The sequence below is a fragment of the Anomaloglossus baeobatrachus genome, chromosome 6, assembly GCF_048569485.1.
Source record: "Anomaloglossus baeobatrachus isolate aAnoBae1 chromosome 6, aAnoBae1.hap1, whole genome shotgun sequence".
In the NCBI taxonomy this organism is placed as follows: domain Eukaryota; kingdom Metazoa; phylum Chordata; class Amphibia; order Anura; family Aromobatidae; genus Anomaloglossus; species Anomaloglossus baeobatrachus.
In genome coordinates, this window is record NC_134358.1 from 63,713,332 (window position 1) to 63,726,630 (window position 13,299).

At 51.1% G+C, this 13,299-nt stretch overlaps 1 protein-coding gene across 2 annotated transcripts in view; it reads right to left on the reverse strand.

Moving 5' to 3' along the window:
* Nucleotides 1-13,299, reverse strand: part of EMC2 (ER membrane protein complex subunit 2) — a 142,553-nt gene that overhangs the window by 37,595 nt on the left and 91,659 nt on the right. For both annotated transcript variants that reach the window (XM_075352954.1, XM_075352955.1), the window contains exons 7-9: nt 4,140-4,225; nt 3,919-3,978; nt 2,326-2,407 (exon numbers count right to left, since the gene is read on the reverse strand). In XM_075352954.1, coding sequence (XP_075209069.1) covers nt 2,326-2,407; nt 3,919-3,978; nt 4,140-4,225 — 228 coding nt within the window. The remainder of the gene's footprint in view (nt 1-2,325; nt 2,408-3,918; nt 3,979-4,139; nt 4,226-13,299) is intronic.

Below are 13,299 nucleotides of genomic sequence, written 5' to 3' on the forward strand. Positions count from 1 at the left end.
TGTGCCAGACCAGCGGAAATAGCTTGGAGTGCCCACACGGCCGCGAATGCTGGAGCAAACGACGCGCCGATAGCTTCATAGACAGATTTCAACCAAAGGTCCATCTGTCTGTCATTGGCATCTTTAAGTGAAGCCCCATCCTCCACTGCAACTATGGATCTAGCCGCAAGCCTGGATATTGGGGGATCCACCTTTGGACACTGGGTCCAGCGTTTGACCACGTCAGGGGGAAAGGGATAACGTGTATCCTTAAGACGTTTGGAGAAACGCTTGTCTGGATAAGCATGATGTTTCTGGACTGATTCTCTGAAGTCAGAGTGGTCCAGAAAAGTACTCAATTTACGCTTGGGATACCGGAAATGGAACTTCTCCTGCTGTGCAGCTGCCTCCTCTGCTGAAGGGGCTGGGGGAGAAATATCCAACAGTCTATTGATGGCCGCTATAAGGTCATTTACCATAGCGTCACCATCAGGGGTATCTAGATTGAGAGCGGTGTCAGGATTAGATTCCTGATCACCCACCTCTGTCTCCTCATACAGAGACTCTTCTCGCTGAGATCCTGACCAGTGTGATGACGTCGAGGGTCTTTCCCAGCGAGCCCGCTTAGGCTGCCTGGGACTGTCATCCGAGTCAGAGTCTTCAGCCTGTGATGCCTGGGACCCCCTTGAAGTACGGATTAGTTCCAACTGAGGGGGACCGGGGAGCATAGACACAGCAGTGTCCATGGTCTGAGTAACTGGCCTGGACTGCAAGGTCTCCAGGATTTTTGTCATAGTCACAGACATCTTATCAGCAAAAATTGCAAATTCTGTCCCCGTCACCGGGGCAGGGTTCACAGGCGTCTCTGCCTGGGCCACTACTACCATAGACTCTGGCTGCCGAAGTGGCACAGGGATTGAACATTGCACACAATGGGGGTCATTGGAACCTGCCGGTAGATTAGCCCCACATGCGGCACAAGCAGTGCATACCGCCTGTGCCTTGGCACCCTTGCGTTTTGCGGATGACATGTTGTTGTCTCCTCAGAGCAATATAGGGTATAAGCCAAGAAGCGACCGTACAGTGCAATATAAATATATATGGTACAGGGAAAAAGTGCACCAAATAACACTGTGGCACTAGTGGGGCCAGCACTTATGTGCAGCTTACCGCCCGCATAAACGCGGGTGTGTGGTCGCCAGAGCCCCTTGTCTGAGTCCCCCAGAGCCTGTGTCCGTTCTCCAGCCAGACTGCATGCAGGAATGGCTGCCGGCGTCCTGTGGAGAGGGGCGGGCCCTGGGCGTGTTGAGACCAAGAGCGGGAAACTTGCGTCCCCACTGTGCCCAGTGAGAGGGCTGGAGTATGTAAATAAGACTCCAGCCCTCGGCGCTGACTATAGAACAGCGTCTCTCCCTTTCCCTGATTGACAGGGTGGGGGCGGGAACGAAGCGGAGCTAGGCCGCAAAAGCCGGGGACTAGATTTATGAGCGCTGCCGCCGTAAAAGCGCGGTCAGCGCGAGTCCCCGGCGCACTACAAGTCCCAGCCGCGCCGCCGCTCCCGGAGCGGCCGGCGCGGTAGTTCCCAACACATAAAATCACTCAGCTAAGCTGCAGTGACTCTAACCCGAGCGCGCAGCGCTACTGCCCCCGGCGCACTAGCACACCCAGAAAGTCTGGAGTGTGCGTGGCCTGTCTGTGCGGGGACACAGAGTACCTGAATGTTGCAGGGCCTTGTCCCTGACGGTACTCAGCTCCTCCAGCAGGGTCTCTGGGTCTGTGGATGGAGCCCGGCCTCAGGGTTTGGGGGCCGGTAAGATCCCACTTCCACAGAGCCCCTCAGGGGGATGGGGAAGGAAAGCAGCATGTGGGCTCCAGCCTCCGTACCCGCAATGGGTACCTCAACCTTAACAAACCGCAAGTGGGGTGAGAAGGGAGCATGCTGGGGACCCTATATGGGCCCTCTTTTCTTCCATCCGATATAGTCAGCAGCTACTGCTGACTAAACAGTGGAGCTATGCGTGGATGTCTGACCTCCTTCGCACAAAGCTTGAAAACTGAGCATCCCGTGATCCCACGGGGGGTGTATAGCCAGAAGGGGAGGGGCCTTACACTTTTTAGTGTAATGCTTTGTGTGGCCTCCGGAGGCAGTAGCTATACACCCAATCGTCTGGGTCTCCCAATGGAGCGCCGAAGAAATCACTCCTGGTATGGGCACTGGAGTATATGTACGCTAAAAATAAGATCGTTTTTAAAAAGTCACAATTGATAAATCGGCTAGACATATCTGGAAACCCTAAACCCCACAGTGCCCAATGGTGAACTTTATATATGTCAGTGATCGCTCACCTCAGCAAACTGCTGGTAGTAGAAGTGGTTGTGCGGGTTCGTCAGAATCAGTTCCTCCAAACAAAAAGCAGCTTTTGCATAGCTGTATGGGGAAAAAGCGGGAGAAAATATACATAAATATTCACTCATAGATCACCACTGATAAGTTAACGTACATCCATTCACCAAGAATTGTGCGCCACTTTTACAGTTATCATAAAGGAAAAAGTCATGGGTGACTACATCCTCTAAAGAATTAGTGAAGCCGTGTGAGGCCAGGCCACAATTGTAGAGTGACGTGTAGGCCATATTGTCACATCCCAGACAGCCGCCAGTTATTGACCTGATGGGCAGCACGGTGGCTCAGTGGTTAAAGGTCCTGGGTTCAGATCCGACCAGGATCAACATCTGCATTGAATATCTTTGCTGTCCCTGGGATTATGTCGGTTTGATCCAGGTACTTTGGAAAATAGTATCCCCTGGAAAACCCCTTTAATTTAATACTTTGAGAGTCCAAATAGGTACAGGGACTAATCTGAGTCACGGCAATCTCTGTACATGCATGTAAGAGAAAAAAAAAAGAGAGAAGCCAAATATCTGCACATTCTTTATATAAGATTTAGAAAACAAGGTTGAAATTTTCCAAAAAAAAAGCATCACTACTGACAAAGGATTAGGATTCTTGCAGTAATTCAGCTCAGCTCCATGCTAGTGACTGCTGCAGTACCAGACATAAGCCAGAGTCGGGAGGGCGAAAGAGCGGGCGAGCGGCGGGAGGGCGAAAGAGCGGGCGAGCGGCGGGAGGGCGAAAGAGCGGGGCGAGCGGCGGGAGGGCGAAAGAGCGGGGCGAGCGGCGGGAGGGCGAAAGAGCGGGGCGAGCGGCGGGAGGGCGAAAGAGCGGGGCGAGCGGCGGGAGGGCGAAAGAGCGGGGCGAGCGGCGGGAGGGCGAAAGAGCGGGGCGAGCGGCGGGAGGGCGAAAGAGCGGGGCGAGCGGCGGGAGGGCGAAAGAGTGGAGCGAGCCGGACGGAGAAAGAGTGGGGTGAGCCGGACGGAGAAAGAGCGCAAGCGAGCCAGCTGGATCAAGAGCTAGCGAGACATCCGGATGAAGAGAGTGAGCGAGAAGTGTGAGTGTAGAATTTTTATTTCCCAATCCCTATATGGATATGCCTATCTCGCACATTTATGGACTATGCAGAGGATATGCTACAACAATAAAGTAGACACAGATGCCGTATCCATCAGGAGAGCTGGCCCTGATATATGCTGCTGTCAAAGGTGGTGTGAATTCCTATTCATTTGTAAGGTAAGTCCAACAGCTTTGCCACATACTGTATGGTTCTCCTCACCTGAAATAACGTCATATATGTCCATGGGGCTATTAGTTCAGGTATGGAGATCCGCAGTTGGACTGGCCAACCATCTACTGTAGCATGTTCACTCCCACGACACTCAAAGCCTACAAGACTAAAGATCCATCCTGGACCCCTTCTTATCATGGTAGGTAGTGCAACCCCCAGTGATCTAACACTCAGCACCGATCCTATGGAAGGCGATACATTTAAGTTGATATTATGATCTTTACCATCATCTACTTGTAGGAAATCTGTGACTTACTCAAGTTCATTGATATAAAGTTCCGCAAGCTCGTGCCAAGCTTCTTGGTCACCTACAAATCTGAAAAAAGAAGGTCAGATGCATGAGGAATATGGGAAGGGTGGGAAAGCAACACTGGAAATAAAAAAAAAGGGGCTAAATCAAATGCAAATTCCATTTTAATTAAAAAATATATATATATAGCAGAAGCGCAAAACAAAATCCCCTTGTAAAACACTCACTGTTCCAGATACTCATTCAGCTCTCGGATTGCCTCGGCGTTTCTCCCCTGGGCTTTGCGAATGGCAATCTTCCTCTTTCTTGTTGCCTATAGGTTGACATTAAGAAAGGATTAGACTGTCGGTAAAGAAGGCAATTTGCCTGTGCAAATTATTATCTCAATGCCAGAGGAATTCCAGTGTTTGGCCGGAGTATATAAACACACGCTATGCTGTTCCACCGACACAATGCAAAACTCATCCCGAGATCACATTACGTATGCCCGCCTATTGATACCAACACTATGCATCACTTCATCCAAAGAAGTGTCCCGTCAGAATGGAGTAATTACAAACCAGCGGGGAAGGCTAATCCTGGTGTCCCATTCAGGGCCGGACCTCTCCTTCCTGTCACTGCAATAATCTCTGCAGGGGATAAAGGTTTCACTGACCCCAGAGGAAATTTAAGGGGCTTCTAATAGCGCTAAGCCAGGGATGGACATAATACCGTAGACTTTAGGAGCCAACTGACTCTTTCACTGGCCCAGCAATGAGATATCAAAAGACTTAGGTGGCAATAGAAAAAAAATCTATGTGCACAGACAAGGTGGGATTTCTCCAGCAATGCAATAAAGTATTGTATATGTTGTTAGATTTCTTAAGAATTTTATTGCATTTCTAGGTTCTAAAAAAGCAAATCTATGCACCAAAGATGTATCCCTAGACTATATTTTGGCCATTGTCTAAGGAATGAGCAGATGTGCCCAAGTGTCTACAGAATTCACCCTTTTCTTACAGTCTCTCCGATTCAATCTCATCTTGAATACAAGTCACTAATATAATCGCTAATTCTCTCATTAAACTCCCCTGAATGCAGCAACCAGGATCATATCTCTCTACAGCCAATACACCGATGCCTCCACCCTGTGCCAGTCATTACACTGGTTGCCCACCTGCTACAAAAAAGAATACAAACTTAACTTACTCGGCTCTCTAAAGTGATGATACACCCTACATCTCTTCACTCATCTCTGTCTACCACCCTACCGGTGCTCTCCACAGTGCTACATCATCCAACATCTCTTCCCTCATCTATCTCCCTACCCGCACTCTCTGCAGTGGTGCACCACTCTATATCTACTCCTCATCTATGGCTACCCTACTACCATATGTGTGTTCTCCACAGTGTTGCACGGCCTTGCATCTCCTCCCTCATCTAAGACAACCCCCTACCTGTACTCTCTACAGTGCTGCACCACCCTATATCTCCTCCCTCATCTCTGTCTATCCCCCACCTGTGCTCTTCACAGTTCTGTACCACACTACATCTCCTCCCACATCTGTCTACCCCCCACCTGTGCTCTTCACAGTTCTGTACCACACTACATCTCCTCCCACATTTATGTCTACCACCCTACCTGTGCTCTTCACAGTGCTGCACCACCCTACATCTCCTCACTCATCTCTAGCTACCATCCTACCTGTGCTCTCCACAAAGCTGCACTGCCTACATCTCCTCACTCATCTCTGTCTACCACCCTACCTGTGCTCTCCACAGTGCTATACTGCCCTGCTTCTCCACCCTTATCTCTGTCTACCACCCTACCCGTGCTCTGTATTCAGAGGAAGATTTAAGCACAACATCATCCATAATCCAAACCTCCAACTCCCGTCTCCAGGACTTCTCTCATGCTGCACTAGTTCTCTGGAATGCACTACCCCAGACAATCTAATTACTTCCCAGTGTCCGCAGATTATGGCACATCCTAAAAACACATCCTTTTAGCTAGGCATAAACCAAATTTAGATTTTTACTTCCCCCTCAGAATCTGGTCTTTTCTATCATTCCCCCCCCCCCCCCCCATACTCCATATTGATATGTACAGATACTGCCTGGTGACTTCATACAGGTTCACATTTTATAGTATTGATGATGGCTGGAGCATACTGTAAGTAGTATAAGCAGGATCTGAATTGATGAAGTATATGTTACTCTCTGTCTGGTACAGTTTATACTTTTATACTTGGACCTTCTGACCTGTAAAGTGCTGCAAAATAGGTTAGTGGTATATAAAAAGGATATAACTATTAATGCAGAAATAGTGCCACTCTTATTCACAGGCTGTGTCTGGTATTGCAGCTCACATAAATCAGGCCGAGCTGCAATACCAGATACAGCCCAGGGACAAGAGGGGCACTGTTTAAAGGGAACCTGTCACCACTTTTTTGGCTATAAGCTGCGGCCACCACCACCTCTGGGCTCTTATATACAGCATTCTAACATGCTATAATATTATATATATATATATATACACATACATACATATACATATACTGTATATAAGAGCCCAGGTCGGGGGACATAAAAAACACTTTATAATACTTACCTAACGGTTGCGCGGTGGGCCTTATAGGCGTCTCCGTTGTCCGGTGTCGGCGCCGTCTCTTTTGGCCATCTTTGTGCTCCTACTTCTCTAGTTGTGGTGCATGACGGGTACGACGTCATCCAGACTCGCCGGCATTCAGGTCCTGAGCAGGGCAGATCAAAGTATTGTAGTGCGCCTGCGCAGGACTGGCGAGTGTGTATGACGTAGCCGCGTCATGCACCCAGGTTTCAGAAAGAGGACGAAGATGGCCGAAAGAGGCGGCGCCGGCACCGGAGAACGGAGACGCCCACAAGGCCCACTGCGCGACCGTTAGGTAAGTATTATACAGTGTTTTTTATGTTATGTTATACCCCCGGCCTGGGCTCTTATATACAGCATGTTAGAATGATGTATACAAGCCCGGTGGTAGCTGCAGCTTATAGGCCAAAAAAAGTGGTGACAGGTTCCCTTTAATGGGAGAATTGACAAATAAAAGCAGACCCCTGTCTCCAATCGAGGAGAACCAGTGTCACGGATGCAACAACATACTCGCAGATGTGCACTCTCACCATATAGAAGACGTGTGTTTTAGCTTTTTCAGAGCCCAACAATTCTCTAGTGTCAACCGGCCCGGGAATACTACCCTAATGTAACTACACACACGTATAAATAGCCGGGAATGTCAATAGGCTAAACAAATTGGATTGGATCATATTTTCATTTTTGCACAGCTACAGACATCTCGGCCATGTGGATTTAACTTACTAAAATACCATAGAATATAAAGCCCTATTCCACCGGCTCGCTGCGCGCGGAGGATTTAATTGGTTGTGCGGTTAAGTGATTTTTCCAGTAATGAATCAGGATCTGGGATGATTTACAAGGCTTGTCAGGCACACCGGACTAGACTGTTTTGAGGACTGTCCAGTAGCACATTATGTGGGATTGCTCTAGCGCTAGCTTGCCAGAATCCGTGTTACCGGCCCCTGTCTGCCCAACGCCTCTAGCCCAATAGTTTCGGAAACCTTGAAGCAGATCATTTATCTTCATTTTGTACGTAAAAGAAAGAGGCATTCACCGAAGGGGGAAAGAAACATTAGTGATCCATATGTTCCCTGATATCATGAGGAATACACAAGTGACAGAGGAGTAGGGTGGAGTTCAGTATTTGGTAAACCTCCTACACATGGAGGCGGCCAACTCTCCGTCTTAAGCCGGTGTCCCACTTGTGATTGCCTCGCGTGTATCTCGCGTGAGTTTCGCGGAGTATCACCCGGCACGGACTCACACTCTGCTCATGCACCGACCCGCTCCTGTGAGCAGAGTGTGAGCCCGTGACCAGTGATGCACCGCGAAACTCACGTGAGATACACGCGAGGCAATCGCAAGAGGGACACCGGCTTTATGGGAACAATTCAGCCCATTGATCGTACAAGTCGACTGGTGCACGTGTAATCCCATTACAGAGGCCATTTTTTTAAAATTTCTTCCCTTTTTTTTTTTTTTTTTTAAAATCCTCATCATCATCATGAATGGCACAGCATCGCCACAGTGAAACAAGCTACAAAATTCCCATTATATGGCCTGAATTTTGCCACTAAGGAAATTTTGTAGTGGATTTTCGGTCCACCTGGCTGGAAACCCTGCTGAGCATTACTGTAGAAGCAAGGTGCAAGAAATTGTTCGAAATCTTGAAGGGAACCTGTCACCAGTTTTTTAGTGTATGAGCTAATCATACCACCATCTTCCTTAGCACCTATGATGTATTCTAAAGTGGTATATATATGTCCTGACCCCCCTGTATATCCCCCCAAAAAAGGGAATTTTGTTTACTTACCGTAAATTCCTTTTCTTCTAGCTCCTATTGGGAGACCCAGACAATTGGGTGTATAGCTTCTGCCTCCGGAGGCCACACAAAGCACCACACCTTTAAAAAAGTGTAACCCCTCCCCTCTGCCTATACACCCTCCCGTGGATCACGGGCTCCTCAGTTTTGGTGCAAAATCAGGAAGGAGAAAACTTATAAATTGGTCTAGGGTAAATTCAATCCGAAGGATGTTCGGAGAACTGAAGACCATGAACCAAAAAAACAAAAATCAACATCAACAACATGTGTACACAAAAGAACAACCAGCCCGAAGGGCACAGGGGCGGGTGCTGGGTCTCCCAATAGGAGCTAGAAGAAAAGGAATTTACGGTAAGTAAACAAAATTCCCTTTTTCTTTGTCGCTCCATTGGGAGACCCAGACAATTGGGACGTCCAAGAGCAGTCCCTGGGTGGGTAAAAACAATACCTCAATAGAAAGAGCCGAAAACGGCCCCCTCTTACAGGTGGGCAACCGCCGCCTGGAGGACTCGCCTACCTAGACTGGCGTCTGCCGAAGCATAGGTATGCACTTGATAGTGCTTCGTGAAAGTGTGCAGACTAGACCACGTAGCTGCCTGACACACCTGCTGAGCCGTCGCCCGGTGCCGCAATGCCCAGGACGCACCTACGGCTCTGGTAGAATGGGCTTTCAACCCTGAAGGGAGCGGAAGCCCAGAAGTACGGTAGGCCTCGAGAATCGGTTCCTTGATCCACCGAGCCAAGGTTGACTTGGAGGCCTGAGAGCCCTTGCGCTGGCCAGCGACAAGGACAAAGAGCGCGTCTGAACGGCGCAGGGGCGCCGTGCAAGACACGTAGAGCCGGAGTGCTCTCACTAGATCCAAAGAGTGCAAATCCTTTTCACACTGGTGAATTGGATTAGGGCAAAAGGAAGGCAAGGAGATATCCTGATTTAGATGAAAAGGGAATACCACCTTAGGGAGAAATTCCGGGACAGGACGCAGAACCACCTTATCCTGGTGAAAAACCAGGAAGGGAGCTTTGCATGACAGCGCTGCAAGCTCAGACACTCTCCGAAGTGATGTGACTGCCACCAGGAAGGCCACCTTCTGAGAAAGACGGGAGAGAGAGACATCCCGCAGCGGCTCAAAAGGTGGCTTTTGAAGAGCCGTCAGGACCCTGTTAAGATCCCAAGGTTCCAACGGACGTTTGTAAGGAGGAACCATGTGGCAAACCCCCTGCAGGAACGTGCGGACCTGCGGAAGCCTGGCTAGACGCTTTTGAAAAAACACGGAGAGCGCCGAAACTTGGCCCTTGAGAGAGCCGAGGGACAAACCCTTGTCCATTCCAGATTGTAGAAATGAAAGGAATTTGGGTAAGGCAAACGGCCATGGAGGAAAACCGTTATCAGAGCACCAGGATAAGAAGATTTGCCAAGACCTGTAATAGATCTTGGCGGACGTTGGCTTCCTGGCTTGTCTCATGGTGGCAACGACATCCTGAGATAACCCTGAAGACGCTAGGAGCCAGGACTCAATGGCCACACAGTCAGGTTGAGGGCCACAGAATTCAGATGGAAAAACGGGCCTTGTGACAGCAAGTCTGGGCGGTCTGGAAGTGCCCACGGTTGACCCACCGCGAGATGCCACAGATCCGGATACCACGACAGCCTCGGCCAGTCTGGAGCGACGAGAATGGCGCGACGGCATTCGGACCAGATCTTGCGTAGTACCCTGGGCAGCATCGCCAGAGGGGGAAACACGTATGGCAGTCGAAACTGCGACCAATCCTGGACCAAGGCGTCCGCTGCCAGAGCTCTGTGATTCTGAGACCGAGCCATGAAGGCCGGGACCTTGTTGTTGTGTCGTGACGCCATGAGGTCGACGTCCGGCGTTCCCCAGCGGCGACAGATCTCTCGAAACACGTCTGGGTGAAGAGACCATTCCCCCGCGTCCATGCCCTGACGACTGAGAAAATCTGCTTCCCAGTTTTCTACGCCCGGGATGTGAACTGCGGAGATGGTGGAGCCTGTGACTTCCACCCACTGCAGAATTCGGCGGACTTCCTGGAAGGCTTGACGACTGCGAGTGCCGCCTTGGTGGTTGATGTACGCGACGGCAGTGGCGTTGTCCGACTGTATTCGGATCTGCCTGCCCTCCAGCCACCAATGGAAAGCCAATAGGGCTAGATATACTGCCCTTATCTCCAGAATATTGATCTGAAGGGACGATTCTATTGGATTCCAGGTTCCTTGAGCCCTGTGGTGGAGAAAAACCGCTCCCCAACCTGACAGGCTCACGTCCGTGGTGACCACGGCCCAGGATGGAGGTAGGAAGGATTTTCCCCGAGACAGAGATGTGGGTAGGAGCCACCACTGAAGTGATGTTTTGGTTGCAAGGGAAAGAGAGATGTTCTTGTCGAGGGAAGCCGAACTCTTGTCCCATTTGCGAAGAATTTCCCATTGGAGTGGCCGTAGATGGAATTGCGCGAACGGCACTGCTTCCATAGCTGCAACCCTATTCCCCAGGAAGTGCATGAGGCGCCTTAAGGGGTGTGACTGACTCCGAAGAAGTGATTGCACCCCCGCTTGCAGAGAAAGCTGTTTGTCCCGCGGTAGCTTGACTAACGCTGGCTGGGTATGAAACTCCATCCCGAGGTAAGTCAGTGATTGGGTCAGCGTCAACTTGGATTTCGGGAAATTGATGATCCACCCGAACTGCTGGAGAGTCTCCAGAGTGACGGAAAGACTTCGTTGACACGCCACCCGAGAAGGAGCCCTGACTAGGAGATCGTCCAAGTAGGGGATCACCGAGTGGCCCTGAGAGTGCAGGACCGCCACAACGGATGCCATGACTTTGGTGAAAACCCGTGGGGCTGTCGCCAGGCCGAAGGGCAATGCGACGAACTGGAGGTGTTCGTCCCCGATGGCGAAACGCATGAAACGTTGATGTTCGGGTGCGATCGGCACATGGAGATAAGCATCCTTGATGTCGATCGATGCTAGGAAGTCTCCTTGTGACATCGAGGCGATGACCGAGCGGAGCGATTCCATCCGAAATCGTCTGGTTCTCACATGTCTGTTGAGCAGCTTGAGGTCCAGAACGGGACGGAATGACCCGTCCTTTTTTGGCACCACGAATAAGTTGGAGTAAAAACCGCGACCACGTTCCTGAAGGGGAACGGGAATCACAACTCCATCTATCTTTAGAGCGTCCACTGCCTGAAAAAGTGCGTCGGCCTGCGTGGGGGGTGGGGAAGTTCTGAAGAAACAAGCCGAAGGTCGAGAGCTGAACTCTATCCTGTAACCATGAGACAGAATGTCTCTCACCCATCGGTCTTGAACGTGTGGCCACCAGGCGTCGCCAAAGCGGGAGAGCCTGCCACCGACCGAGGATGTGGCTAGATGAGGCCGAGAGTCATGAGGAGGCAGTCTTGGAGGCAGTGCCTCCTGCGGCCTTTTGGGGGCGTGACTTGGACCGCCACGCATAGGAGTTCCTCTGGTCTTTCTCCGGCCGGTTGGACGAAGAGGATTGGGACTTGGCGGAGGGACGAAAGGACCGAAACCTCGATTGGATTTTTCTCTGCTGAGGTCTCTTAGGTTTGGACTGGGGTAAGGAGGAGTCCTTTCCCGAGGATTCCTTAATAATCTCATCCAACCGTTCGCCAAACAAACAGTCGCCAGAAAAAGGCAAACCAGTTAAGAACCTTTTGGAAGCAGAGTCTGCTTTCCATTCGCGCAGCCACATGGCCCTACGGACTGCCACGGAGTTAGCGGATGCTACAGCCGTACGGCTAGCGGAGTCCAGGATGGCGTTCATAGCGTAGGACGAAAATGCTGATGCCTGAGAGGTCAAGGAAGAAACATGTGGAGCAGAATTCCGCGTGACAGCATTAATCTCAGTCAGACATGCCGAGATTGCTTGGAGAGCCCACACGGCCGCAAAGGCCGGGGCGAAAGGCGCGCCCCGTGGCTTCATAAATAGACTTCACCAAGAGCTCTGTCTGTCTGTCAGTGGCATCCTTCAGGGATGAGCCATCGGCAACAGACACAACAGACCTAGCAGCCAATCTAGAGACTGGAGGATCCACCTTGGGAGAGTGTGCCCAGCCCTTAACGACTTCAGGTGGAAAGGGGTAACGCGTGTCAGTGTGCCGTTTAGCAAAGCGCTTGTCCGGGACCGCTCTGGGCTTCTGGACAGCGTCCCTGAAGTTAGAGTGATCAAAAAACGTATTGCGCGTACGTTTGGGGAATCGAAATTGGTGTTTCTCCTGCTGAGAAGCCGACTCCTCTGCAGGAGGCGGCGGTGGTGTGAGATCCAACACCTGGTTGATGGATAAGATAAGATCATTTACTAAGGCCCCCTCAGGGGTATCAAGGTTAAGGGCGAAGTCAGGGTCAGAGCCCTGAGCTCCCACGTCCGCCTCGTCGTCCTGAGAGTCCTCAAGCTGGGATCCAGAGCAGCGTGAGGAGGCCGGGGAAGAGTCCCAGCGAGGCCGCTTAGCCGGTCTGGGGCTGCGGTCCGGGCAGGAGTCCTCCGCCTGGGGCCTAGGGGCTATCCTGGGAGCGCGCTGCGGCGCGGACCGAGAAGGGCCTGGAGGAGACAGACTAACAGGGGCCGGGGCCTGTGAAGGGCCTGGTCTGGACTGCAAAGCCTGAAGGAGCTTAGATGACCATTTGTCCATAGACTGTGCAATGGACTGAGAAAGTGACAGAGTTTCTCAGCGAAAGAGGCCAACGACGGTGACTCTGTCCCTGCAGCCTGTTCAGTGGGAGCAGGGGGATCTACATGAGCCGAGGGGCCCACAAGTGCCCTAGGCTCCGGCTGAGCAAGCGTGGCAGGAGTCGAGCATTGATCACAGTGAGGGTAAGTGGATCCCACAGGCAACATAGCCCCACAAGAGGTACAGGCCGCGAAAAAAATCTGTGCCTTAGTAGCTTTGCTCCTTGTGGACGACATGCTGTTGTCTCTTAGGAGAGTGACCACTAAGGGTA